This window comes from Halichoeres trimaculatus, unplaced genomic scaffold (genome assembly GCF_033239565.1).
Source record: "Halichoeres trimaculatus isolate MK-OKI-2021-1 unplaced genomic scaffold, fHalTri1.1 fHalTri1_scaffold_21, whole genome shotgun sequence".
Taxonomy (NCBI): Eukaryota; Metazoa; Chordata; class Actinopteri; order Labriformes; family Labridae; genus Halichoeres; species Halichoeres trimaculatus.
Window position 1 is genome coordinate 22,957 of NW_027437199.1, and position 27,044 is coordinate 50,000.

The following is a 27,044-nucleotide window of genomic DNA, read 5'->3' on the forward strand; positions in this document are numbered from 1 at the left end:
GTTAATTTGGAAGTTTAGGGTTAGGGTTGGTATAAGGTTCAGCCCTTTTCCATTTTATTTTCAGTGATATCAATTTTATTTTCAGTGATATCAATATGGAACAGTTGTCTTCTCACTGACTGCATAATAAAAAATCCACCTATGGGAAGAAAGAAAGTGAACTGAACCTCAATACAAAAACTAAGGCTTTATACAAAAACAAAGAATAATCTGTTGATGCCTGTTGACTTTTAGCCACTATCATATTGCTGATTGCCACCGTTTGTCTCTTTTATTCATTTTTAGGAATAAGCGTCCCCCTTTGAGCTCCCTGCCACTCCATCATACATTTAAAGATGACACAGACAAAATGTTTTAGCATGATTGTTGGTCTCCCACATACATGTCAGCCCATCATGTTATATAAAGTCCAGTTATTAAGCAATCTTTAGTTTTATTAATATCATGAAACAAGGTTTAGAAACTCCATGTTTGACGAATAAACTCTCCTTTAACACTTTCAATAAAATATTGATTCTTCAAGAAACACAGAAAAATGCTAATAATAAGTGAAGCAAGGAAAATGATCCTCCATGTGTGCAAGGTGAAGTAACATAATTGTATAAGGGCTCCTTCTTATCTGTATCATAATCCACATTTCAACAGTTTATCTGCTTTTAGTCAAATCAAACTCTCACCTGCAAAAATGAACAATTTAATACATTTTTTGTTATGGTTCATTGTATCGTGTTTGACAAAAGTTTAAGATAGTGAACAGGCTGTGAATTTAACTGATGATGATCACATTCAGTGCAGTATCAATAAAACATGGCAGGAGATGTTCAGAATAATGTCTTTCCTTGTATGTTGACATGTCTCCCAATCAGCTGTGCACTAACACATCTGAATCTGAGAGCTGTCCTCTGTCTTTTAAAAGCAACATCAAACCCCTCCTCCTCCTCCAGGACACTTTGACCCCATAATCTCTCTCTGGTGTGTCGGCCACCAAAATGTCAGGTGGCTGTTGACAAGGTGGTGTGCATGGCTGAGGCAGTAGCAGGTGAAAAGACTGGGAGGAGAGACAGCTGATCCCTTCTTGAATTACTTTTGGAGTGTCCACATCAGGAGGGAGTGATATGCTGCTAACTTCAGTGGTGCTGAACTCGTTCAAGGCGAGTACAGAAGCACCATCTGCTGGCACTCTGCACCTGCCGGCCGCTTGAACGGATGAAATTTCCATCCCGTCTGAACAACTGTTTGCAGCAGCGTCAGAAAACCTCTTTACATTTCTTTTCCTGGTCGTGCTCAGTTGCCTTTTTGGTGTGTCTAAGCACTGCACACTTGTCCTCTTGATTTGGTGTGATCCTTGTGGTTGATTTGGCCCATCAGGTCCTGGATTAGACTCAGCAGCTGCCTTCTTGCGTGTATTCTTGGGTTGATGAGTCTGCAGTCTTGTTCTTGTCTGAAATGCTAATGCAGGGAATTTGCTCGCACTGTTTTTCCTGATGAGCTGAGTGGAGCTGTCAGAGATGCTTGTAGCAGAGTGACATTGTCTCCTCCCTCGCCTCACCGGGGGTGCTGCAGCAAGTGTGGTGTCAAATTGGGGGCTTACCTAAATGGTCAGAAAGAAATAAACCTGTATCAAATGAGGTATAGAATATTTCTGCGAGAAAATGTGCCGAAATGGTGGGTTTAGATACTGATAGCTTACCCAAGATTTGTGAGCGGAGCTGCTGTGAGCTGGTGGCCTTGAGAAGAACTCTCTGGGGTTGAGGGCTGATCGGACTTCGGGTACATGTTGGAGTCTGGCCCCACGCAGAGTCCGTTCCAGGAACAGCAGGGGGGGCTTTTCTGTCCTTGAGGATTTGCGTGGCATCAAAAGAAATCATTCCAGAAGATCTGGTGGACTATTAACATAACTGAATAAGATCCGAGATGTGCCGTAAAATCTGTCTTCAACCGGTCAGAGGTCGACGGCTGTAAGGTTACCATAAACGGGAGTATAACTGGTCGCTCACAACTCCGGGACAGTGCATACCTCGATCAAAACTTCAAATTCCAACAAATCAGGAAAAACTCACGACTGTTTTGAAACAAACTTTTGTGTTTTCCCGTTTCGCTTCTCTTCTTCCATGTTACTTTGTAGTCCCGGTTTCCGCAAATTTGGTCTCTGATTGGTGCCTTGTCCTTCTGCTTACCTACCATTGGTGAGTTCTTGTACCACGTGATCAACGTCACAGAGGCAGGACCACCAGCCAGTGTTGCCATGTTGGGTGGATTTCACAATGTTGCTATTGTTGCTGTTGTTGAAACAAATATCCGAGTATGGTCCCCGAATGAAAGACATGAGCTGTCGTGTGCCAAAAGTGAAGTCCTTAGGATGGAAACTGGCTTTAGATGAAACACAATAAAAGATGGGCAAAACTCCTTGTGAAATAAGAATAAAGGGCTGTAACATACGTCACCAGTGCAGTGGATGATTTATGGGGTATTTTTGGAGACAAAGATGGGGCCTCCAAAAAGATGCTTGTGCAAACAATTTTCTTCTTCTTCTTAGTTTTACAGTTCTCATGTTGGATTATAAGAGATGAGATTCGAGCTGGTTTTAATAGAGGTCGGTGGGTCTTTGCGTTGTGCTGGGGCTGTAAACCGTCTTTCAGATCTGGCAACCCTGCCCGCAGCGCCAAAATTCAAATACATGCCTAGCTCGAGCAGTCGGCGTTAAATAACACCAAATGGGAGATGTTAATTGCTATCGTGGATCATTTGGCTTTGTACTGAATATCAAAACAACTGTCATACAACTTGCAGATATCCAGCCGAGAGGAATTGACTGGAAAGTCACAATAATATGAAGGTTTGGTTTTATTTTGCTTTTAGTTTAGTTCGCAAGCTACCTGCTCGTAACGACTAGCCACTTTGTGAGCTAACTTAGCTTACCTTTGTACAAAGAAATGTTATATAACCTTTTTCTGACTAAACTTTACAACGGTTACTATAGCTTCACTATTAAATGCAAAAACTTTTCATCCGGCAGAGTTGTCATTGTCGCCGGAATGACCAACAAAACCCCATTCAAGAAATGTGATATTTCAATAATCACATTAGTATTTCTAAATCGAACATTAAACTTCGAAACCCATGTAGTGTTTCATCAACACTGCAAAGTCGTGTTATTCCGTCGTACCTTACTGAAACGTTTAGCCTTTTGATTGGGTTATATGACAAAAAAAAGTATCTTTACGCCTCATATTGTGACAAAGCAAGTTTACTAAGCAGACCCTGTTGTGTTGTGGGAGTAATGCATATATATATATATATATATATATATATATATATATATATATATATATAGTCTTGTTATTCTCTTTACTTTTTACGACACGTTTAATTAGATACATCAGTATCTGGATGTCTGCCAGTGCAACGGCCGCGTACGTTACACAGACCACGTCAACCGTAGACCTGAAAGTTAACGACTCCTGAATCTGTAACTAAGAAACATCACCGATACCAGAATCTGTGAGTAAATAAGAAACATCACCGATACCAGAATCTGTGAGTAAATAAGAAACATCACCGATACCAGACATGAGGATTGACTTCCCATTTGACAGACGGAGTTGCTGATGTAGTGAGTGTTTACCCGGAGGTCCGCGGTCGCTCAGATCGTGTTTGTACAGTTTGTTCTTAATGGATGTTACGTTTACTGACAATCAACCAACCTTCGACATTTCGGTCTCTAGCTTTCTGTGAGATCAGCCGTTAATCTACTAACCAGTTAGCACGGTGTGTTGGGATGAAGTAATGCTTCTAAAATAGTAAAGCCATGTTCGCTAGAAAATCATATGAAATATAAAGAAGGCGATGGTTCAAGACACTTAAATGTGTCGACAGTAAACGGTTATTTTTTACATTTTTAACGGATGTTTGTTAGACCATTTCACATACACATAGGTACAAAAGAGCATGTCAGACGGGCTTAGTTTTACTGAAGTTGTTTTTTGAATCAGTCTGTGAAAGATAGGGATATTGTTTCTTCAAGTAAAGTCAGAAATATTGAGATTTTTCGGGGTTAGGGTTAACTCATAAGAAGTTACCTATGTTTGAAGGGAGTTGCAGAAAGTTGGTGCTGTGATGGCAGACATGTTTTAGGAGGTCAGTGGAGAGATGGCTGTAATGATCCCACTGCAGTGGCCCAGTCTGGAGGTTATGAACGTTACAATAGTGGAGAAAAAAAGTTTGGTTGTATTTCTGATGAGTGCTTTGAGAGAGAGTGGGATCCAGGATGACAACAGGGTACTTTGTGAGTATCAGCGCCCAGGGAGAGGAACTGGGGCAGACAAAAATGATTTCAGATTTTTTGCATCATTGGGGTAGCAGGGGAAATTAGTGGGGAGCATGTAGAGCAGTGTCTTGGTCCTGGGGACCCCCTGCCCTGCATGTTTTTTTATGTTCCCGACTCTAACACACCTGATTCAAATGATCAGCTCGTCATCAAGCTCTGCTCCAGCCTGATAACGAGCCATTTATTACAATCAGGTGTGCTGGAGTGGGGTAACATCTAAAGCTGCGTTTCCACCAAGCAGTATGGGTCGGTTCAGTACGGTTTGGGACGGTTTGGGACAGTTAAGTCTGATCCCGTTGCGTTTCCACAGCAAACTGTGCCCTCTCGTGGTGGGCGGCGTGTAAGCCGCATGCCGGAAGCCACAGCTGGTAAACAATAGCGCGACGCCGTAGCAGCTTACCCTGCGATTAAATCCAACAAAGAAGAAAACGCGACACAGTAAACAAAGAGCACGGATGAACACATGCAGCATTTCGTCCTCTCTGTGATTTTCATGTAACTCTCTGTTACAAAGTGCAATCAAGCTTCGTTTCAGAGAAGTCTGTGAGCCGCCAGGAGAAATGCAGCCGCTGTCGGGGTGAGTGACGATTCTTTTGACCAATCAACCGTCTGCAGTGTGTTGCTCCACCTCCCGAGAGCGGATCGGTTCAGTCTGGCACCCATACGAAAGGGTCCCAAAAAAGTGGGACGGCTCGTCTCGGTTTTTAGGGATCCGTCCCGGGATGAGTCAGTTGAAACGCCGCTGAAAGCGCACCGTACCGAGACGAACCGACCCGGACTGCTTGGTGGAAACGCGGCTTTAAACATGCAGGGCAGGGGGCCCCAGGACCAGGGTTGGGAAACACTGGTGTAGAGGATGAACAGGAGGGGACCAAGCAGTGAACCTTGGGGGACACCATCTGTAATAGGGTTTCTTATTGGACTGGCAGTTATTGATGTAGCTAGGTTGTACTTTGATGGTTTAAAAGTGACAATGTGTTGACTGTTTTTTTTTCCATGTTTTTTTGTGTTTGCAAAGACAAATAAAAGCCAAGCAGCATTTTCAAGGATCTGATGACCATGAGACGGAGCCCAAGGAGACCCCTTATCCTAAGGAGACGAAAGCTGCCGTTCCAGCAAAATGACCCGCCGGCCGCCGAATCCAAATCTGCTGCATCAGACCCTGGAGAGCCCGCTAAAACCAGTCACTGCCTCCCTGATGGCATCCGCATCATGGACCACCCCAGCATGTCGGACACTCAGGTGGTCGTCATTCCCAGCACAGCTGACCTTCAGAGTGTTATCGGGACTCTCTCTGCTAAAGGCAAAGAAAGCGGCGCTCAGGGCAGGAACAAGTTCATCCTGCTCTGTGAAAACAGGAGTGAAGACAGCAGATCCAGCTACGAGTGTATGAATGATTCATCGACAGCTGGACAACCAGTGAAGGAAGAACCTGTGAACAACCCCCCAGATGTTCTACCTCCCACTGCAACCAAACCATGTACGGAAACGTTTTTCATTCTCACCTCCTACTTCATTCACTGTCTTTAACTTTTCTTTCATACACAATTTTTTGTTTTCTCTCCCAGTTAAAGATCTGGAGTGTGGCCCGTTAGACGACAGTCTCACCAATATCCAGTGGCTGGGCAAGATGAGCACGTGTGGCTTTGGAGCGGATCCTATGAAACAAACGGTCAACAAGGAGAACCAGAATCCAGACTCTGTGGCTCTCCAGGTCAGCTGCTGTGTGTGTGTGTGTGTGTGTGTGTGTGTGTGTGTGTGTGTGTGTGTGTGTGTGTGTGTGTGTGTGTGTGTGTGGGGGGGGGTGTGTGTGTGTGTGGGGGGGTGTGTGTGGGGGTGTGTGTGTCATGCCTCACAACACTGCTTTTCCCCACTTTAAAATAATAAAACGTCTTGATTAAAACGTGTTTTTCCAGACACAAAGCACAAAAACGGAAGCAGAGTCAGCTCAGCACTCGGTGTCAGAGAGGCCTCCGTACTCCTACATGGCCATGATCCAGTTTGCCATCAACAGCCGGAACAGCCGGAGGATGACGCTGAAGGAGATCTACACCTGGATCGAGGATCACTTTCCTTACTTCAGAGAGGTGGCCAAGTCCGGGTGGAAGGTACTGCTGTCTGTGAGTGAAGCCTGTGCACATGAGGAGTTGAAACAGATCAATTATTGTTTTTTCTGCTCATCTATTTGCAGAATTCAATCCGTCATAACCTCTCACTACACGATATGTTCATTCGTGAGACGTCGCATGACGGTAAAGTCTCCTTCTGGACGATCCGGCCGGAGGCGAATCGGTGCCTGACTTTGGATCAGGTGTACAGGGTGAGAAAGGCTGAAAGCTGTTTGTGCTGTAACTGTCTCCAAGGGTTCATCTTCTTCAGCTCTGTGTGTGTGTCTGTGTGGATTTCTCCTGTGCCAAACTGGACCAAACTGGGACAAACTGGGACAAACTGGACCAAAGACTGCGTTTTCTTCACAGAATCAGACCACTTTAAGCTCTTCTTCCTCCTTTCCTCCATCAGTCCACTCAGCAAACAGTCTGCTCGAACATGATGCTCTGGTGTCAGCACCAGGCTCTTCTCACTCACGTGATGTTTTAGTTGGCACTGCTCTTACCCAGTCTTTTGGCGTGTCGTTGGATTATTGAGGGTTTTGTTGTGTCAGGGGCATGCCACAGTGACACGGCTTTTATGTATTTATTGTACAGGCATGTAACTTGGTATGAATGTCCACGAAACATGTCCCCCAGGGGACAATAAACTTCATCTCATCTTGATTTCTCCTCCACAGCCTGGTTGTGACCCGGCGACCGCCGCAGTTACGATGCCAATGCTTTTGTTTTCCAACCAAGTAAGATGGATTTCCTCTTTCCTCACTTTTCCAGGAGCAGACATTGTTTCTGCAGTCAGACAGGAGAGCGCTGGTGTCTGCTTTGACTCGGCTGTTTTGACTTTGTCAGCAGAGCTTTTGAGACAGGGTGCAGCTGCAGCAGGAAGGTTAAGCTGTAGGAGAAGGTTTTGTTGTTACAGGAGGAGATGAGACATGTTTTATTCATCTATAGAGTATAAGTAAAGCTTTTCGAGGTCTGATGTTGACTCTCAGCATTAATCCAGAGAGACAGAGCGAATGAGAAGTCCAGAGAGCTCACAGGTGTTTTCTTTTTCACAGCAGCAGAGGAGAATTCTTCCAGATACAAGAAAAACACCACCCAGCTCCGGTGAGTTCAGGAACCTGGAGGAAAATCAGGAGGGAAAGAGGAAAAAGAGTCTTAGATGTTTTTATTTTCTTCACTCAGAGCGAAGAATGAAGCCTCTTCTCCCACGAACTGAATCCTACTTGATCCCAGTCCAGCTCCCAGTGGCCTCCTCTGTGTTCATGCCGTCCCCCCAGGTCCAGTTTCCTCCATCCTGCGCTCAGCAGAAACAGATCCCTTCAAGAGGGGCCAAGAGAGTGAGGATAGCTCCAAAGGTAAAGAGTGAAACGCTCTAAACACCTCATTTATTCCACGTCTTCATCTGAAAATCTGCAGTTTGATGTCTCTCCTCTCTTTCTGCATGAACTCTCTGTTCCTGCTCATTCAGAGCATTTCACCACTTTCTGCATGAACTCTCTGTTCCTGCTCATTTAGAGCATTTCACCACTTTCTGCATGAACTCTCTGTTCCTGCTCATTTAGAGCATTTCACCACTTTCTGCATGAACTCTCTGTTCCTGCTCATTTTAGAGCATTTCACCACTTTCTGCATGAACTCTCTTTTACTGCTCATTTAGAGCATTTCACCACTTTCTGCATGAACTCTCTTTTACTGCTCATTTTAGAGCATTTCACCACTTTCTGCATGAACTCTCTTTTACTGCTCATTTTAGAGCATTTCACCACTTTCTGCATGAACTCTCTGTTCCTGCTCATTCAGAACATTTCACCACTTTCTGCATGAACTCTCTGTTCCTGCTCATTTAGAGCATTTCACCACTTTCTGCACGACGACACTGTTCAGTGCTGCTCACCATGAGGGGCAGGTCTGATGGTGTGGTGTAGCACCAACTTTTAAGGCTGGATCCACCTGCATTGCTGCTGACCAGCTTTAAGCTGTTAAAGGGCCATTCTGTATAATTGTGAAATGTACATTTTCCAGTTTGGGGGACCTTTACTTTAAAGCTCTTCACTGGCCTTGAGCTGCTTAAGTTTTAGTAATGAACCGGACAAAGTGGGGTGTGTATTCATTTATCTTTTGGCTTGTTGTGACCCTGTGCTTGGCCGTGGTTTGTCTCTAAGGTGTCCCAGAGTGACGTCCCACCATCAGCCGTGGATCCTCAGGGGGCGAAGGAGCCCAAACTGGAGATGAAAGAGGAGCCAGTTACGGTCAAAGGTGAGACCCCCCGCTCGCCCCCGAGGAGACGGGCCAGCAGCTCTCGGCGGAAACAGCATCTGGTCAACTCCCTGAATGACGAGCCCATCCTCCTGTGTCCTGAAAACACTCTCTGTGACTCGGACTACGTCTCCGACGCCTCCACGCTCCACGACACGGCGCTGGACGAGCACAACCAGCACACGCAGCAGGCCACCCCCGACCGAGAGTTCTCCTTCAAGACCCCCATCAAAAGCAGCACCCACCTCACCTCCTCCACGCCCAGTAAGCCTCTGTGCGCTGCTGCACCGGAGCCTTGGAAGGTGACGCCTGTGGGCAAAAGGAGCCAGAGTGTCCTGGACTTCAGCCCCATCCGCACCCCAGAAGGTCCTGCAGTCACACCCCTTCACGACTACACCACCTTCAGCTTCAGCAGCACCCCCTTCAAAGACTGGCCGCTGTTCAGCTCCCCCCGAGAGCTGCTCGGCCCCGCCTCCTCCAGAGCGCCAGATATGACGGGCTCGCCCATCGTCAGCCTGAGGAGCAGCTGCTCCAGAGAGCTGCTGCAGGCTGGAGGCTCCACGCCCACAAACCGCTCCATCACTGAGGGTTTGGTTCTGGACACCATGAACGACAGCCTGAGTAAGATCCTGGTGGACGTGAGCTTCTCCTGTATGGAGGAGGAAGACCAGGACATGTGTAACATCAGCCTGTCCGAGTTCCTCCCTGTCTTTAAGTAGCTCCAGGATCCAGATCCACGTCTGATCCAGATTTCAGCTCCTTTTCAGAACACTACAAACAAAGTCCACCAATCAGAGGCAAATGTAGCAGAAGGTAAATAAACAGAGACCAAACTCAGACGAGTTCACGTTCTAAAAACACAGAGACCAAATATATGTTGTTGATGTTTAACACTGACTGTGTACAGAGGATTGAGCTTCCACAGGACTAACTCAGATTCCATATGATAATAAGTCACATCATTGATCTGGGTCCTCCACATTTTGTCTTATTTATCCCACTATATCTGTTATTTCTGTCTTTCTGTCACCGTGCTCCAATCCTTTTTAAGTTTTATTCACATTGTTCGATATTTGAAAATAACAAAGCTTGCAGAAAGACAGGTCCACAGGTACATTTACAACCCTAATAATTAAAGTACTCATGGGATAATCCATCAGCCAGCTCAAGGCTTTGGATACACCAGGAACATCCTTATAACTTCAGCGTTGCTCATTTCAGAAGTGAGGAGTTGAAGTGACGTACGGAAAACTTGAAACAGGAAACTTGACTCTGTGGAGTTTGGGAAGACGTTTCACCTCTGATCCAAGAGTCCCGTACGGGAGCATCAGAGATCCTGTAGGAAGAAGGCAGATTGTCGCAGCCCCCCCTGGATACAGCTTTGACCCTGGATGCAGACAGGGTTGGGGTTGGCCCTGTTCCCAGGAGCTTTGGGCCGGTCTCCACGGTCAGAGGGGGCCGGGCAGACCTTACTCTCAAGGCACAGGGGAACTGACGAAGCTGTCTTCCCAAAGGCTACAGAGTCCAGTTTTCCAGTCTTCAGAATAACCGTGGATGGACGAGTATCTACATGGACTTAAAGTAACGCCATATTCTCTTGTTTTAGACGTAGTTTCCATGAAAATCTCCCAATTCACTGCTTCAGCACATTTGATCTTTTTAAGCTTCAACTCTTCAATATGAACCAAAATTTGATAATTGTTACCCTTAAAGTCTGAGTTCATTTGCATCTGTTTTGCTTTCTGGATCATCACAGTGAAAGGATTGGATTACTAAAGGGACAGTTCACTCTCTCCAGGTAAAACTGATGAGCTGCTCACCTGTCTCCCATTTTATCCGAGGTTAGAGTTAACTGTCAGTCTGTTTCAGTCTGTTTCCAGTCTGTTTAAGTCTGTTTCAGTCTGTTTTCAGTCTGTTTCCAGTCTGTTTCCAGTCTGTTTTCAGTCTGTTTTCAGTCTGATTTCAGTCTGTTTTCAGTCTGTTTTCAGTCTGTTTTCAGTCTGATTTCAGTCTGTTTTCAGTCTGTTTCCGGTCTGTTTCCAGTCTGTTTCAGTCTGTTTCCAGTCTGTTTAAGTCTGTTTCAGTCTGTTTTCAGTCTGTTTTCAGTCTGATTTCAGTCTGTTTTCAGTCTGTTTCAGTCTGTTTTCAGTCTGATTTCAGTCTGTTTTCAGTCTGATTTCAGTCTGTCAGTCTATTTCCAGTTTGTTTCCAGTCTGTTTTCAGTCTGTTTTCAGTCTGATTTCAGTCTGTTTTCAGTCTGATTTCTGTCTGTTTTCAGTCTGATTTCAGTCTGTTTAAGTCTGTTTTCAGTCTGTTTGCAGTCTGTTTTCAGTCTGATTTCAGTCTGATTTCAGTCTGTTTTCAGTCTGATTTCAGTCTGTTTTCAGTCTGATTTCAGTCTGTTTTCAGTCTGATTTCAGTCTGTCAGTCTATTTCCAGTTTGTTTCCAGTCTGTTTTCAGTCTGATTTCAGTCTGTTTTCAGTCTGATTTCTGTTTTCAGTCTGATTTCAGTCTGTTTAAGTCTGTTTTCAGTCTGTTTCCAGTCTGTTTGCAGTCTGTTTTCAGTCTGATTTCAGTCTGATTTCAGTCTGTTTTCAGTCTGTTTCCAGTCTGTTTGCAGTCTGTTTTCAGTCTGTTGTCAGTCTGTTTTCAGTCTGTTTTCAGTCTGTTTTCAGTCTGTTTCCAGTCTGTTTGCAGTCTGTTTTCAGTCTGTTGTCAGTCTGATTTCAGTCTGTTTTCAGTCTGATTTCAGTCTGATTTCAGTCTGTTTAAGTCTGTTTTCAGTCTGTTTCCAGTCTGTTTGCAGTCTGTTTTCAGTCTGTTGTCAGTCTGTTTTCAGTCTGTTTTCAGTCTGTTTCCAGTCTGTTTCCAGTCTGTTTCCAGTCTGTTGTCAGTCTGTTGTCAGTCTGTTTTCAGTCTGTTGTCAGTCATTCATGGCCTTCATCACTTTATCTCCATCCCTTGTGGACAGTCCTTGTTTCTCTTTTCCTTCCCGTCACGTTTGTGTGCTCTCCTGAAGGAATCCTTGGAGAGGTGGGATCTGTCTTAAGAGTATTTGATTGTTGTTTTGCACACTTTAATATATGATTTAATCTTTAAATATGTACATTGAAAAGACGATATATCCTTCTAAAAACCAGTGAGATGTTCCTGGTGTTCACGGTGTGACTTTAGATTGTAATGCAGGATTCGTAGCAACATTCAAAGATGAGGTAATAAAAGTAGCACTAACAGCAGTATGGTTGTGTCGGTGCTTTTATTGTAGATCTGTCTTTTCCATGTCCCGTGTTGTCATCAGGGAACTTTGTACCTATGAACTTTTTGCGTGCAGTGACTCCTCGTGTCCACGCCATGTGTAACCGGGCTCTTTGGGGACTGAATACTGAACGTTCTCCATCTTTGGTAGCTCGACCACAGGGAAAAGGTTCCCAGCAGAACATTCCTGAAAGTGAAAAGTTGACCTCTTCCAGCACGTGCCTTCGTCTGTTCCCCCAGCAGTCTTCCTCAGGTGACCCCGCGGCGTTGGAGGATTATTTACAGCTCCTGTCAGGAACTCTTTGCTATGTGACTTTTGATGCCCCCGTGGACAAAGTTTTTTGATGTTTTATTCATTTTACTTTCACATTTAAGGTGTTATAAAAGTAATTTGGCCATCTCTTTGTTCGACTACCCCACACACACACACACACACACATACACACACACACCGAACACATACACATACACACACACACACACACACACACACACACACACACACACACACCCCTGCAGCAGTTTCATCATCAGTCTTGAAGCTGGTGTGTTTCTTGTTTGCTTTGACTGATGTTAAACTACAGTTTGTTTCATAACCAGCCAAAGATTCCTCACAGGAGCTTGAAGTTTTGATGTTTTGTTGTTTTTTTTTTAAAGTGTGCTTTAATTTATAAAAAAGGTGCAATTTCTGCTCCCAGTCGCAGTACAGCAGGGATAAAACCCTGTATTTGGATTTCACTTAGCAAAGCTAGGTATGTGTTTTTAAATAATGATTAAATAAAACTTAGATCCTTGATGAAATGCCTCAGTGATTTAAAAAATGTTTTTATTCCTTCATACAGAATGTTGTAAAAACACAGCGCTGTGACTGAAAGTCAGTTTCCTCGCCTGATCCCAGTTTTCACATTTCACTACTCTTGTGCATTGAAACGGATTCTTCCTTCACGCTGACATTCAGAAAGTTTTTATTCATGTAATTTGGGTGAAGAAGTCTCCATCAGTCCTTCAGTAAGTCTTTACCTCCTGTTGAGCAACCTCGAGCAGGACCTGCAGCTGCCTGCAGCAGTAATCTGGGAAAATGAAGACAGCAACAACCATGAAAACAGTTTCAGAGACTTATGGAGATTGATAGGTTTGGTTAAAAACAGCCTCAAATTTACGAGTTTGAATCAGTTTTAACAGCCTGAGACACAGTGAAAACCTCAAGAGTTGAAAATAAAGCAAATGCAGAAATAAAAAAACCTGCAGTTCCTTAAATGTCCACTTGAGGCTGACCCCCAAATGTCAGGGAAACATAAATAGAGCCTGTATTGAAATGCCAAATTTTACAGCTGAAATTAAACATGTAGACTTACATTAAAATGGAAATTGGTGCCACAAATGTTTTTGGGCTTCGAATCACGTTAAACTGAAAGTTGATGCAAAATGTTTATTACGAAAATCTTCTGGACAATGAAAAAACATCATCTCACAATGTTTCCCGGACGAAAAGTCTTGCTCCTGTTTCTAAGATGCTCCGAATTGTTCAGCGCGTCCACCATCACATGAACGCAGCATTAGACTGAACTACAGGTGGCGCTAATTTAACTGGACAGGTGAGGATGTCGCAGGTGTTAAGACCTTCTCTGTGCAGTCGCTGAATGGGCCTCAAAAGCAGCTGGATTCAACAATTCATGTGGTGACTTCATAGCACCCCATCAGAAACTAACGGGTGACATCACCAAGACTGCTTTAGGTCTGACGTCAAGCTCCAGTGGGGTCAGGGTCAAAGAAAACATCAAGAAGAAATGTTCACGTTCATCACAAAATGTTGAGCCTACTTCAACAAAAGGTGCAGATTTGGAAAACTAGTCTGAATTTTTTTAACCTGAGATTTCATAAATTTGCAGATTTTGCTCTGACTCACCGAAGATGCGTCTCAGTCTTGTGGGCAGCAGGTATCTGTAGATGGTCACGTAATAAACCGGGACTCCGGTCAGCGTCAGGGCACAGCTCCGCCCCGTGTTCCAGGGGTCAGAGTACAGAGACAAGCCCACGATGAAGAAGCAAACCACTGTGAAGGTGACGGCGATGAACAGTGGCACCTTAGAGTGTCATACACAGAGAGCAGGGTTAGCAGGGTGAGCAGGGTTAGCAGTGTTAGCAGGGTCAGCAGTGTTAGCAGGGTTAGCAGTGTTAGCAGTGTTAGCAGGGTTAGCAGAGTTAGAAGTGTTAGCAGGGTTAGAAGTGTTAGCAGGGTTAGCAGGGTTAGCAGGGTTAGCAGGGTCAGCAGTGTTAGCAGGGTTAGAAGTGTTAGTGGGGTTAGCAGTGTTAGCAGTGTTAGCAGTGTTAGCAGGGTTAGCAGAGTTAGAAGTGTTAGCAGGGTTAGAAGTGTTAGCAGGGTTAGCAGGGTTAGCAGGGTTAGCAGGGTTAGCAATGTTAGCAGGGTTAGCAGTGTTAGAATGGTCAGCAGTGTTAGCAGTGTTAGCAGGGTTAGAAGGGTTAGCAGTGTTAGCAGGGTTAGAAGGGTTAGCAGTGTTAGCAGTGTTAGCAGGGTTAGCAGGGTTAGCAGGGTTAGCAGGGTCAGCAGGGTTAGCAGTGTTAGCAGGGGTTAGCAGGGTTAGCAGTGTTAGCAGGGTTAGAAGTGTTAGCAGTGTTAGCAGGGTTAGAAGTGTTAGCAGGGTTAGCAGGGTTAGCAGGGTCAGCAGGGTTAGCAGTGTTAGCAGTGTTAGCAGGGTTAGCAGGGTTAGAAATGTTAGTGGGATTAGCAGGGTTAGAAGTGTTAGTGGGGTTAGCAGGGTTAGCAGTGTTAGCAGTTTTAGCAGGGTTAGCAGTGTTAGCAGGGTTAGAAGTGTTAGAAGTGTTAGCAGGGTTAGCAGGGTTAGCAGGGTTAGAAATGTTAGTGGGATTAGCAGGGTTAGAAGTGTTAGTGGGGTTAGCAGGGTTAGTAGTGTTAGCAGTTTTAGCAGGGTTAGCAGTGTTAGCAGGGTTAGAAGTGTTAGTGGGGTTAGCAAGGTTAGCAATGTTAGCAGGGTTAGCAGTGTTAGCAGGGTTAGAAGTGTTAGTGGGGTTAGCAGGGTTAGCAGGGTTAGCAGGGTTAGCAGGGTTAGAAGGGTTAGCAGGGTTATAAGGGTCAGCAGTGTTAGCAGTGTTAGCAGGGTTAGCAGCGTTAGGAGTGTTAGAAGGGTTAGCAGGGTTAGCAGGGTTAGCAGGGTTAGCGTCAGGATGCAGAGCGCTTCACATGCCCAGAGGCAAACACTCACCTTGAAAGGTCTGGGGTGGAGTGGGAAGCGATACCTGTGGATTAGCATCCCCAGGGTGGCGAGGGCGATGAAGAACCAGCGAGAAAAGGAGGCAAAGTTGATGAGCTCATAGATCTCGGTTCTGGTCAACATCAGAACCACCAGGGGGTACTGCAGACAGACGAAAACATCAGTGAGAATAAACCGTGGGCTATACCTCTTTCCTCAGGCCCAGGTGCTTCAGAAAACTGTAACTGAAGGATGTCAGATGACATCCTGAATAGTTTGTAAGTTCAGTTTAGTTCAGTTTAGTTCAGTAAATCATTACAGATTGCTTTTGGTTTTAAATAGAGACCGGACCCATGTAATCTCTGACACTCAGACACTCAGATCTGCTTTGAGTCACAGAAACAATCATTAAAAAGCGGGTTAGGGTTTGGTTTCTTTCAGAGCAACTGGCTTTGATGGAAAATCTTATAAACAGTTGAGTTTTCTAAATGTTTCTGTCGTACCGTTCATCTCTGGGTTTTAACACATCTCGTGTTTGTGATCTACCTCCCTGTAGCTCTAATGATGGCCGCACCTGGTCCCTTACCGAAGTCGTTACCTGGCTGTGTTAAATACCTGACTCTGATTGGTCAAAGCCCTGGCTGGAAGCAACACCAAGGACAACACAAACTCTCATGTCTCATCAGATCAAGCCCCTCCCACGGTCAGGTGTGCTGAAGGTGTTTTACCAGAAACAGCACGGCAGGTAAAGGTGTTTGTCTGCGGATATGGATCATGGAGAAGATCGGGGGCCAGTGTCCCTCTCGGGCCCCTACAAACAGCATCCTGCATCATGAACAACAGCTCACGTTAGCATCTTAGCAACATTCCCACTGAAATATCACGCCACCATGGAGGGAAACAATGACACGTGGGTTAGGATACCTGGGAGCCCCAAAGAAACCGCCATTCAGGGCCCCGAGACAAGACAGAGCTACGAGGATGGGAATCACCGATGACATCCCCTGGAGAGCACGGTTTGCAAACGTCTGCAGAAACAGAAGTTTGATCAGACCTCTGAGCGTCCTCATCACTCCTTCACTTCTCCTCTAAAAGCCCAGCACCAACCACAGCGACGGCGTCCGACTGCAGCAGCTCCACGGGAGTCATCATGGTGTAGTAGGCCACGTTAACCAGCACATAAAAAACCGTCACCGTCACCATGGAGCAGATGATGGCCAGCGGGATGTTCCTGACAAGACACGAGACGACATGACACTCGGGAAAACGTGGCTCCAAACAATGTTTCAGAGAGGGCAGGAAGTGTCCGATTAAATACCTGTTTGGGTTGATGACTTCCTCCGTGACAAAGTTCAGATAAAACCTGCAGACAAAGTGTAAAACAAAGCCTTAAACATATTTTACATGAGTCAGAGTTAATTTACTGTCCAACCCTTTCCTCACCATCCACCGTAGGCGTACAGGCCGTTGTAAAACGCCAGAGGAATCCGGTCCAGAGTTATTGCTTTCAGCTCAAATCCATTTTGGAAGTTCTCTGTTTTTCCTGGAAGGAAGAAAACACCAAACAGATTTTTATCCTTTGATAATCATTTTGATAATCAGAGCAGCAGCTCCTGAAGCCACCACCCACCACCCACGACCCACCACCCACGACCCACGACCCACGACCCACCACCCACCACCCACCACCCACCACCCATGACCCACCACCCACGACCCACCTTTAGCCAGAGCCATGACGCCAGGGACGATGATGAGGACCAGAGCAAACATCTTGATGAAGGTCAAAGTGACCTGAGTGCGAGACGCCATGGTCACACTCCAGCAGTTCACCGCCACAACGAATGCTGAACACACACACACACACACACACACACACACACACACACACACACACACACACACACACACACACACACACACCAAATACAGCTTGTGACCATGTCTGAGAGGTAACACTTAATTTCATTTTTACAGAGAGGGTTCGTCGAGCACTCACTCACTCCCAGGATGCTAACGAGCTTAATTAGCGCTACAGGAGCAGCACAAGGTTCAAAGAATGGCTCCACGACGTAGCGACCGAAAGCCAGGGACACGTAGGAGGCCACAGCTGGTCTGGGAATAAAAAATCAGGTTATGAAACTTTTAACATCAAAGTTTAACTCAGTTTTTATTTCCTGTGACAGATTAAAATCAGTCGTGGTCTCCTGGAGGTTCAGAGACATTTAGACGTTAAAGACCTTTACGGTAACATTTATATCAGCCGCTGTGCTAGCTGGAGTCAAAGACGTCAGGACAGAAGAAAGGAAGTGAACCTGATGAACAAGAACTCAGCCCAGAGCCGTAGGAAGGCCGGCAGAGGCCCCAGGGTCTCCAGCAGGTACGTGTAGTGCCCCCCAGACTTAGTGAAACTGGTTCCCAGTTCAGCGTAGCACAGGGCCCCTGAGCGAGCAGAAAGGAGAGCAGATACACACACCGGGGTCTGTTAGACGATCTGAAGGTTTTAGCATAAAGTCAGTCAGCTCCTGTGGATCTCCTTTATCTGACTGTTAGCTTTAGCAGCATTTCACTAATAAAACACAAGATATCCCAGCCTCCTCTCTCCTCCTGGTGGAGCCTCAGGGTCAGGGTTAGCTAACCCCACCCTGCAGAAACAGGGTTAGGGTTAGGGTTAGGGTTAGGGTCAGGGTTAGCTAACCAGACCCTGCAGAAACAGGGTTAGGGTTAGGGTTAGCTAACCAGACCCTGCAGAAACAGGGTTAGGGTCAGGGTTAGCTAACCCCACCGTGCAGAAACAGGGTTAGGGTCAGCGTTAGCTAACCAGACCCTGCAGAAACAGGGTTAGGGTTAGCTAACCCCACCCTGCAGAAACAGGGTTAGGGTTAGGGTTAGGGTTAGCTAACCAGACCCTGCAGAAACAGGGTTAGGGTAGGGTTAGCTAACCAGACCCTGCAGAAACAGGGTTAGGGTTAGGGTTAGGGTTAGGGTTAGCTAACCAGACCCTGCAGAAACAGGGTTAGGGTTAGGGTTAGGGTTAGGGTTAGCTAACCAGACCCTGCAGAAACAGCAGGTCTGCAGCGTTGTCTCCTGTTTTTAGACGCCAGGTTGCTGCTGATGGGGAAATGCTAACATGCTAATTCAGCATGGCCAAAAGGACTTTTTTGCATGTTAATTTAAACATTTAGCAGGAAGTTTAGCATATAGGAGAAAACAAAACATTTTTAAGTCTTTTTCATGAAACTTTTTAAACCTTTAAAGGAAATGATTCAGATCGGTTTCGGTTGACATGTTGTTTGTGGGGAAAGTGTTAATGAAATTAACACGTTTCAGTTATGAATCATCCAAATTAATTTACTGATTCACTTCTTGAAGAACACAAATAAAAAAGTGAGTTTTAATTTTTTTTAAAGCTATAATGTTTTTTAAAAAGTAAAGAATCACCAAACTGTCAAAGTTGGCTCATGTAAAGTTTGGAGACGATCTCATTGTCAAACAGCGGACATGACACCACCCATGGTCTTACCAAACAGGGACAGGACCCCGCTGAGGGCCCACACCAGCAGAGAGAGCCCCACGCTGCCGCTGTTCATCAGGACTCCCTTGGGTGCGATGAAGATGCCGCTGCCCACCACCGTACCGATGATGAAGGACACGGCCGACAGCAAACCGATCTCTCTCCTGAGGTGCACCACCTCCTCCTCTGGCTTCTCTTCCTCTTTCTTCATTTCCTCTGTGCACTGAGTTCACTCTGCTCGTCTGGAGTTTCACCGACCTGCAAAGTAAACTTCTTACCTCTGGATCAGCTGATTCTCTCCAACAATAATCCTGTTTCTCTAACCCGTCTGGAGGCACGTTTGCAGCAGCTGAGTGAGGCTGAAACTGTGGGAAGAGAAACAGCCACAACATGTCCCCGTCTCCCTCCTCCTGCTCGACCCTCCGTGTTTTTCCTCCCCTCATTGGCTCCTCGTTCCCCCTCCACCACCCCAAAAGCCTTGGCAGGGAACAAAGCCAGCAGTCTTCCAATGTCTGCGAGGTGATTACAGCAGTTTGAGGCTCCACACTTTCCTGCATTGTGCTGTTTGTGTGTGTAAACAGCTTGATGGAGGCCTCTGGGGTCAGGAGGGTCGGGGGATTGTGGAGGCAGCTGCTCTCACTGCAGGAGGTTACGTTCAACAACAACTTTTCCTTTCTAATGTCGTCTGAAGCTCTGACACATTTCATGAACATTTTGCTGAAACACAACCTGAAACTTCTGTGTTTGTTTCTGAATGAGGAAACAGAAAACTCTGACTGTGTTGACTTTTTTCCACTCGACCGAGTGCTGGATGGATGTCACTTTCAGTCCGTCTGGCAGAGCCACGACTGGCCTGTTAAAACTCTCCCACAAACAGAGCTCAGTGTTCATCGTGTGCTTTCACTCCATCAAAATATACTTATAGTTAAAAATGCCACTGTGTCTCCAATGCCAGCAAACATTGTTGGTATGTTTCCAAAACCTGCGAGACGTGGCTAAACTTTGGGATTGATGACACACATGCATGTTAGGAATTTAGCACGGTCATGTGATGTTGTTTTTCTTTTTTCAGGAGCAAAGATGCAGAGAGAGGATGTTTCTGACATGTTCCTGCTGACAAAAGCATAAACACAGTAAAAAGTTCATATTATTCTCTATAACAGCTGAAAGAAGTCGTTTTTTGGACTTGTCATCGAGCGCCGCTGACGTTTGCCAGGATTCAGCTTCTTTCCCTGAGTATTTCAGAGATCACTGCAGAAAAAAGAAACAGGACCAGGAGCCAAAGTTGTTGATTCATCATCATTCGAAGCACGAAGTGTCTGTCGTAACGAGGTTTGACAGAGAGCTTACACACTGTTAAACACACTTTTAAAGAGTGTCATTCAGTCCCTCATACACAGCAGAACATTCATAACATGAACAAGATGTTTCAGAAAATCTTTGTTCCCAACTCACAAAACACTTAATTTGAGGACATTTCAAAAGAAGGAGGACGAAACCATTGAATCCTTTCATGTCATGTTGTTCATATGAAGATGTTTCTCTTTTTGGTACAATCTGTGAGATTTTTAACTTATAATGTCACTGATCAACAAAGAAGCTTCAAAAGATTAGCGCTAAGTTTCTGCAAAGACATTAAATTATAATGGATGTATAATCCACCTGGTGATACAGACTGTGTTTGTGTTTAATCATCATTTGATCACAAACTGTTGATGTTTCTCTCATTTTTCCTGCAGAAGGAGCTCGACATTAATTTCAGCAAAAGCTTGTTACGAGTTCCTTTCTCTCCACAAGATGGCGACATTGTTCCACGCTACATTCACCATCCTCCAAACCCTGAGACATGAGTCTCACTGTCATACGCCTGTTCATCATCCATCAGTCAAAATGAGATGATCAGCACCAGGACTGGTTATTTCTGGACTCTTCAGCTCAGTTTTTGTGTTGGGAGTGAGAAACGATGCACAGATAATCCACCTACCTTCTTTTGTTTTGTTTTTAATGCAAATCTTGGTGAGAGTCGTGTCTTAGTGTCAGTGGGTGAAAGTGCTCATGGGGGCGGTGCCTGTTTTCCAAACCACAGGCTAAACTAGTCTCACCCAGTGGTTAAATGCAGTATGTATGACCTACTAAGTAGCATCTATTATCCAGTACCCAGTATGTAATATCAAGCATGTGACACGCGTGTGTACAATGAGGTATTTTATGTAGTTTCCATTATGTAGTATGTAGTATGTAGTATGTAGAATCTAACATGTAGAGTCAGGTATCTGGTTTGTAGTGTGTAGCATCATGTTGGCAGCAGCTCTATATCACGTCAACAACATTGGTTGGTAACATGAATGATGTAAGCCACATTTCAACAACAGGTCAAAAAGATGTCAGCAACATGTTGGCACCACGTCAGCAATATGTCAGCAACATGTTGGCATCACGTCAGCAATATGTCAGCAACATGTTAGCATCACGTCAGCAATATGTCAGCAACATGTTAGCAACACGTCAGCAATATGTCAGCAACATATTAGCAGCACGTCAGCAATATGTCAGCAACATATTAGCATCACGTCAGCAACATGTTAGCAACACGTCAGCAATATGTCAGCAACATGTTAGCATCACGTCAGCAATATGTCAGCAACATGTTAGCAACACGTCAGCAATATGTCAGCAACATGTTAGCAACACGTCAGCAATATGTCAGCAACATGTTAGCAACACGTCAGCAATATGTCAGCAACAGGTCTGCTTTATGTCAGAAAGATACTCACATTTAACATGTCAGCGTTTGTTCTGTATCTTATTAACATGACAAAACTATGCAGGCAATATGTCAGCAATAAGTCAGCAATATGTCAGCATCTTATCTGCATGCTAGCATCATGTCAGCAAAATAACGGCATCATGCCAAAAATGTGTCCGCATTATGTGAGTATCATGTTTGCATCATGTCAGCATCATGTCAGCATCATGTCAGCAACCTATTAGCCGATAGCAAACACAGACCATTCTTGGCATATTTCTTCAGGGATTTTTTAATAAATAATCATTGATCAATGACGAAGATATCATCCAATAATTAATTAGCATCAGTAGAGTTATTCTGCTCATTAAACCAGTGGTCACCGACCCACTAACTGGATAAAAGTTTGATAGAAAATAGCTCAAAATTCCTCTGGGAAACCTCCACCTTCTAAGAAGTGACCATTCACTTTCTTCTACTGTGGTGAAAACACGCCCCCTGCTGGACAGAAATGAAGCCAAAACACCTCAGTGATGGGTGCTGACACCATGCCAGTGATTTATTTGGAGCTAAGATTGGCGTCACACCTCTTCACCCTAAACTAAAACACACGTGTGACTTACCAGGTCACCTGTGAGTGGATAGTTAGTTTTCTATTTTCCATTATGCATCTAGTTGTTAAAAAGCTTACAGGACACTTGGGTAACCAGCCAGTTTCTCTCGGCTGTTCTCGTCCTTTATGCTTTAAAAGCATCTTTTTATGAACATTATTTTGTCAGTTACGGCAAACTGATGGAAATTCCCAAGAGTTCAAAAGAAAACAAAAACATTGTTTGGCAAACACCAGACTGATATTTAAATAAGACAATTTTATGCTAACAGTTTTCTGCACACAGAAATCTGATCTGTATTTTATTTGGAGACACTCAGCTCATATAGTCTGAACAAAGTGTCCATTAACAGACGATGTTAGCTAGCTGACCCAGCATTACAAGAAATGCAGCAAAGTCAGTAAAGTCAATGTTAACATACGGTAATAGCCACAACTGACGTTAGCTTCTACCACGTACAGAACTGAAGCAAACCAAATGCTTTGTGGACAGGTCACTGACAGGTGTCACACACTATGGTTAGCTAGCTGATAAGCTGACACTGCAACACAAGATCTGCCAACAATCCATCAACACTGCACACAAATAAAGCATGACTAAAACATGGATATAAAACCAGCGGCTGATCGGAGCAGCTCGGGTACTTTGACACGGTGACCACAAGGTTTGTCTGAAAAAAGCCCTTTGGACACACACTGTTTTTGTGAGCTTTTGTTTTTTTTTTAAGGGCTAGCATGTGAAAGCTAGCTAGCTCACCTGGCAGCACTGACAGTTGCTGTTGACGTAAGCTTTAGGGAGTTTTTTGTGTTTGGTTTTTAAACCCTGCCACCTCGCTCAGACAAAAGTATTTGGAGGGTTTGCGTTCGTGGTCCAGGCGACCTTCTTTTCCTTTGCCTCTCGATCAAAGGTCTCGTAAACTGAGTCCTTGGTTCCTGTCTTATTTTGCACTGGGATTTCCACCACCCCAATGTAATTCTTTTTGGCCATGCGAGTGCTGGCTGTGATGGTGTATGCGTTACTGCGGTAACATTTCATGGATGACATGCAGAAGGTCTCCCTCATTCCTCTTCTGAAGTTGGCGTTGTAGACGGAGTACAGGGTCGGCTTGGACGCCGTGGAGCTGAAGGATATCCAGGCGATGGCAGCGAAGAACAGCAGCCCCTGTCTACTGGGTCCATCGGACTCCTTGGGGTGCCACAGCTGGGCGATGTAGAAGGGCGTCCAGGTAAGGAAGAAAACTGTGTTGAGCATCAGGAACATCCTTATGGTCTTGACTTTCGTTCTCGGAACAATGTTCATCGTCCGGCGCACCGTGTGACCATCAGCGCTAATCCTCCAGATGTAGCGCACAACCCGCTGATAAAAGGACGTGAGCAGCCCGACCGGGAGCAAAAAGCCAAAGAGGAGATGAACTGCAGCATAGGCGACACTGCCCCAGCTGTCTGGGAGGAAGAAGTCACAGTGACTGCTCGCTGTGGACGTGGAACCGTAGAAGAAGAGGCAAGGTGACACAAAGGCAGCGTCAAACAACCACGAGGCCAGGATCATCTTCTTGGCCTTTTCTCTGGACACTTTGAAGCTGAGGGGGTAGATGATTGTGTAGAAGCGGTCCACAGAGATGGACAGCAGGACGTAGACTTGCACACCTGCACAGAGGTGATGCAGGTAGCGCACAGCTTTGCAAGCAGCAGCACTCAACGGCCATTGCCCCGCAGCAACCTGCAGCAGGAGGAAGGGGGCACAGCCCAGGCTCATGAGCAGGTCCGCACAGGCCATCGACACCACAAAGTAGTTGGTGGTGGACTGAGTCCGTCGGCTCCGGTGGATGACCAGGCAGACCAGCGCATTTCCCAGGATGGAGACCAACCAGAGAGCCCCGAAAACTAAGCCAAGGACGACAGCCTCGCCTGTGGTCAGTTCATAGGGGGCGAACGTCCTGTTCAGCTGGCCAGAGGGGGTGCCCTCGAGGCTGCAGAGGGGGGTTGTGGGTAAGGTTGCCAGGACAGTCGAGTTTTCCTTCTCTGAGAAGTTAAATGACATCTGATACGTAAAAGCTGGAGAGTAAAGGGAGGGATTGATGCCGAGCGCGTTTGATGACAAGGCATACACCATCGCTAGGCACCCTGGGAAATCTGCAGAGACAAGGGGAGATATTCACCGTTACTTTAATCACACAGTTTACAAAAGCAGAGATAAAACAAGATTCAGCAGCGCCGCCTCTCAGCTACACCATCAACAGCTGGGGAGAGCGGTAACTTAGTAACAATGTTCAGTTCGGTTGGTTGAGACACTTCCTGGTTGGTAGTTGGTTTAGTTGGTTAAACAGTCCTTCAGTAAACCAGTCAGCAGGAGGACCTGTAAGCTGGTGGCTTTTGGGCTGGTTGGTCGTCACTATCGCAGAGATTTTGGGAGAATCCTTAAATCTTCTGACAGACAATTCAAAGGACAAGTAGGCCGCCTGGTTGGTTTGAGATTATTTCTTTCACACTAAAGTTAGGGTTAGGTTAGGGTTAGGGTTAGGGTTAGGTTAGGTTAGGGTTAGGGTTAGGTTAGGGTTAGGGTTAGGGTTGGGTTAGGGTTAGGTTAGGGTTAGGGTTAGGGTTAGGTTAGGGTTAGTTAGGGTTAGGTTAGGGTTAGTTAGGGTTAGTTTAGGGTTAGGTTAGGGTTAGGTTAGGGTTAGGGTTAGGGTTAGGGTTAGGGTTAGGTTAGGGTTAGGGTTAGGTTAGGGTTAGTTTAGGGTTAGGTTAGGGTTAGTTAGGGTTAGTTTAGGGTAAGGTTAGGGTTAGGTTAGGGTTAGGTTAGGGTGAGGGTTAGGGTTAGGTTAGGGTTAGGGTTAGGTTAGGGTTAGTTTAGGGTTAGGTTAGGGTTAGGTTAGGGTTAGTTAGGGTTAGTTTAGGGTTAGGTAAGGGTTAGGTTAGGGTTAGGGTTAGGGTTAGGGTTAGGTTAGGGTTAGGGTTAGGTTAGGGTTAGTTTAGGGTTAGGTTAGGGTTAGTTAGGGTTAGTTTAGGGTAAGGTTAGGGTTAGGTTAGGGTTAGGTTAGGGTTAGGTTAGGGTTAGGGTTAGGTATGGGTTAGTTTAGGGTTAGGTTAGGGTTAGGTTAGGGTTAGGGTTAGTGTTAGGGTTAGGGTGAGGTTAGGGTTAGGTTAGGGTTAGGTTAGGGTTAGGGTTAGGTTAGGGTTAGGGTTAGTGTTAGGGTTAGGGTGAGGTTAGGGTTAGGGTTAGTGTTAGGGTTAGGGTGAGGTTAGGGTTAGGTTAGGGTTAGGGTTAGGGTTAGGGTTAGGGTTAGGTTAGGGTTAGGGTTAGGGTTAGGGTTAGGTTAGGGTTAGGGTTAGGGTTAGGGTTAGGGTTAGGGTTAGATTTCTGGGGATAACTTCCCCTGTAGCTCCGATGAGGACATGTACAGACAGATGCTCTTAACTAACAAACCCAACGTCACCGACCAACCGCAGCAGGCCCAGCTCGCCGATAACGTTTCGATCGTGGAGTCGCCTGTGGGCCCTGTGTGTTTCTGTGGACGTGGTTAACAGCTCATTAACCTCTGAAAAACACCGGTAACAGGAGGGAGTGGTATTAACCATATATATTATGATTCTGATGGTCTCAGTAACGGGCAGACACACCTCCCAGCACCATGCTGGCCTTCAGCAGCTTTCCTCCCAGCTGCTGGGTGATTTCATTACTCCTTCTCCCCGTACGGAGAGATCCTCTCTCCTCCGGGGTCGCCTGTTAAGGATGTGAAAAGCCCAAGGGGGAACTGTCTCTGTTTATCCCTGCTCATGTGTTTACGCTGCTGGCTTTCTTTTCTTAGCAACCTCAGCCACGCTAACTGGTTAGCCTGCTAACAAATGAGAACAATGACACACAACACTCACAACGCGTAAGATGGCATCGCAAAAAAGAGACTGGAGGAAAAACTCAGTACAAAGGAAAATTAGGAATGTAAATGTCTCATATGTTGAAAAGGTTTTAGAGCTGCTCTGCTGAGTTATTTTTACTCAGATGGGAAAAGCGTGTCCAGCTAAAGTTCATCCACCAAAAGGTTTTGTTTGGGCCCAGATGTAAATAAACGTGACGGAGAGGAAGCCTCCAGAAAAAGATCTGTAAGAAATATTTTCAATCAGACCTGAAACATGAATCAATACAAACAGATCAGAGCTCCCTGACAAACAAGGAAAAGGATAGTGTTTGTTCACACACACACACACACACTCACACACACACACACACACACACACACCTGTTTCTGACTGAGGCAGATTTAGATCAACAGCTCCTTTTTCCCTGGAGGTGAAATGATCAGTTTTCCTAAAGGTGTCTGGTCCCTTTGTCTTTTTTTGGCTTATTAATAACGAGTTAAAAACCTCTGATGGATTTTAATTAGATTTATATTTTATAACTACACTTCAGTGACAGCTCTGGGCAGAACAAGAAAAGATTCGTATTGAGATGTTTTAGATACTGAGGCAGTATTTTTGACTTCTCTCCTTCATGAGAGCAGACGTGAACCGGGGCAGAGGAGTCAGGAAACAACCGAGGACACATTTTCTCACTTTTCTTTCTCTTTTGGTGTCACAGGGAAATCCTGTCTGACCTCTTCTGCCCCGGGTCACCATCCCTTACAGGAAATCCTAAACCCACAAACCAGCGCCAAACATTCAGGATATATTTTAATACGTCATTTTTGATCTATGGTGGATGTTTCTATCTGTTGAGAGTAGTTACAGCTAATTAATCAAACCCTTGTTAATGTGACCTAGCAGCTGGTCCAACCATGAGTGAGGAGAGACACAGAGGACTGGAGACCCAACCACAGAGGACTGGAGACCCAACCACAGACTGTGGAGTCGTATGGTGGCGTGACGGCCCCTTCCCATGAGTTTCACAGAGAAGTCAACCTCTTTAGTTCAGGTACATGGACGACACGCTGGAGGACCAAACAACAACAGGTACATGGACGACACGCTGGAGGACCAAACAACAGGTACATGGACGA

The 27,044-nt window shown here is 45.4% G+C and overlaps 4 protein-coding genes across 6 annotated transcripts in view; 1 reads left to right on the forward strand and 3 right to left on the reverse strand.

The window, feature by feature from the left end:
* Window positions 1–223: 223 nt before the first annotated feature.
* rhno1 (RAD9-HUS1-RAD1 interacting nuclear orphan 1) lies at window positions 224–2,161 on the reverse strand. Its single transcript, XM_074698357.1, has 2 exons — window positions 1,691–2,161; window positions 224–1,591 (listed from the first exon to the last, which is right to left on the reverse strand). Exons 1-2 carry the CDS (start codon window positions 1,853–1,855, stop codon window positions 863–865), a joined length of 894 nt encoding a protein of 297 aa, XP_074554458.1. The 5' UTR covers window positions 1,856–2,161; the 3' UTR covers window positions 224–862.
* A 492-nt stretch (window positions 2,162–2,653) lies between these two features.
* Window positions 2,654–10,496, forward strand: foxm1 (forkhead box M1). Of its 3 annotated transcripts, none has more exons than XM_074697694.1 (9): window positions 2,654–2,836; window positions 5,346–5,807; window positions 5,896–6,041; window positions 6,244–6,435; window positions 6,519–6,647; window positions 7,116–7,175; window positions 7,494–7,542; window positions 7,621–7,793; window positions 8,601–10,496. In XM_074697694.1, the coding sequence occupies exons 2-9, from the start codon at window positions 5,381–5,383 to the stop codon at window positions 9,411–9,413; spliced, it is 1,989 nt and encodes a 662-aa protein (XP_074553795.1). In that variant the 5' UTR covers window positions 2,654–2,836; window positions 5,346–5,380; the 3' UTR covers window positions 9,414–10,496. The 3 variants fall into 3 exon arrangements, with proteins under 3 accessions (XP_074553795.1, XP_074553796.1, XP_074553797.1); XM_074697695.1 differs by having other exon boundaries at window positions 7,497–7,542; XM_074697696.1 differs by lacking the exon at window positions 7,116–7,175.
* A 2,273-nt stretch (window positions 10,497–12,769) lies between these two features.
* On the reverse strand, window positions 12,770–21,233 carry LOC141810524 (cystine/glutamate transporter). Its single transcript, XM_074698146.1, has 12 exons — window positions 18,704–21,233; window positions 17,496–17,622; window positions 17,180–17,295; window positions 16,902–17,027; window positions 16,624–16,723; window positions 16,499–16,543; window positions 16,288–16,411; window positions 16,105–16,208; window positions 15,909–16,005; window positions 15,193–15,342; window positions 13,857–14,034; window positions 12,770–13,020 (listed from the first exon to the last, which is right to left on the reverse strand). Exons 1-12 carry the CDS (start codon window positions 18,903–18,905, stop codon window positions 12,956–12,958), a joined length of 1,434 nt encoding a protein of 477 aa, XP_074554247.1. The 5' UTR covers window positions 18,906–21,233; the 3' UTR covers window positions 12,770–12,955.
* A 481-nt stretch (window positions 21,234–21,714) lies between these two features.
* gpr19 (G protein-coupled receptor 19) overlaps window positions 21,715–27,044 on the reverse strand; it is a 6,442-nt gene continuing 1,112 nt past the window's right edge. Inside the window, exon 2 of the mRNA XM_074698147.1 lies at window positions 21,715–24,183. Within this exon, the coding sequence (XP_074554248.1) occupies window positions 22,886–24,163 (1,278 nt within the window). The 5' untranslated portion in view covers window positions 24,164–24,183 and the 3' untranslated portion in view covers window positions 21,715–22,885. The remainder of the gene's footprint in view (window positions 24,184–27,044) is intronic.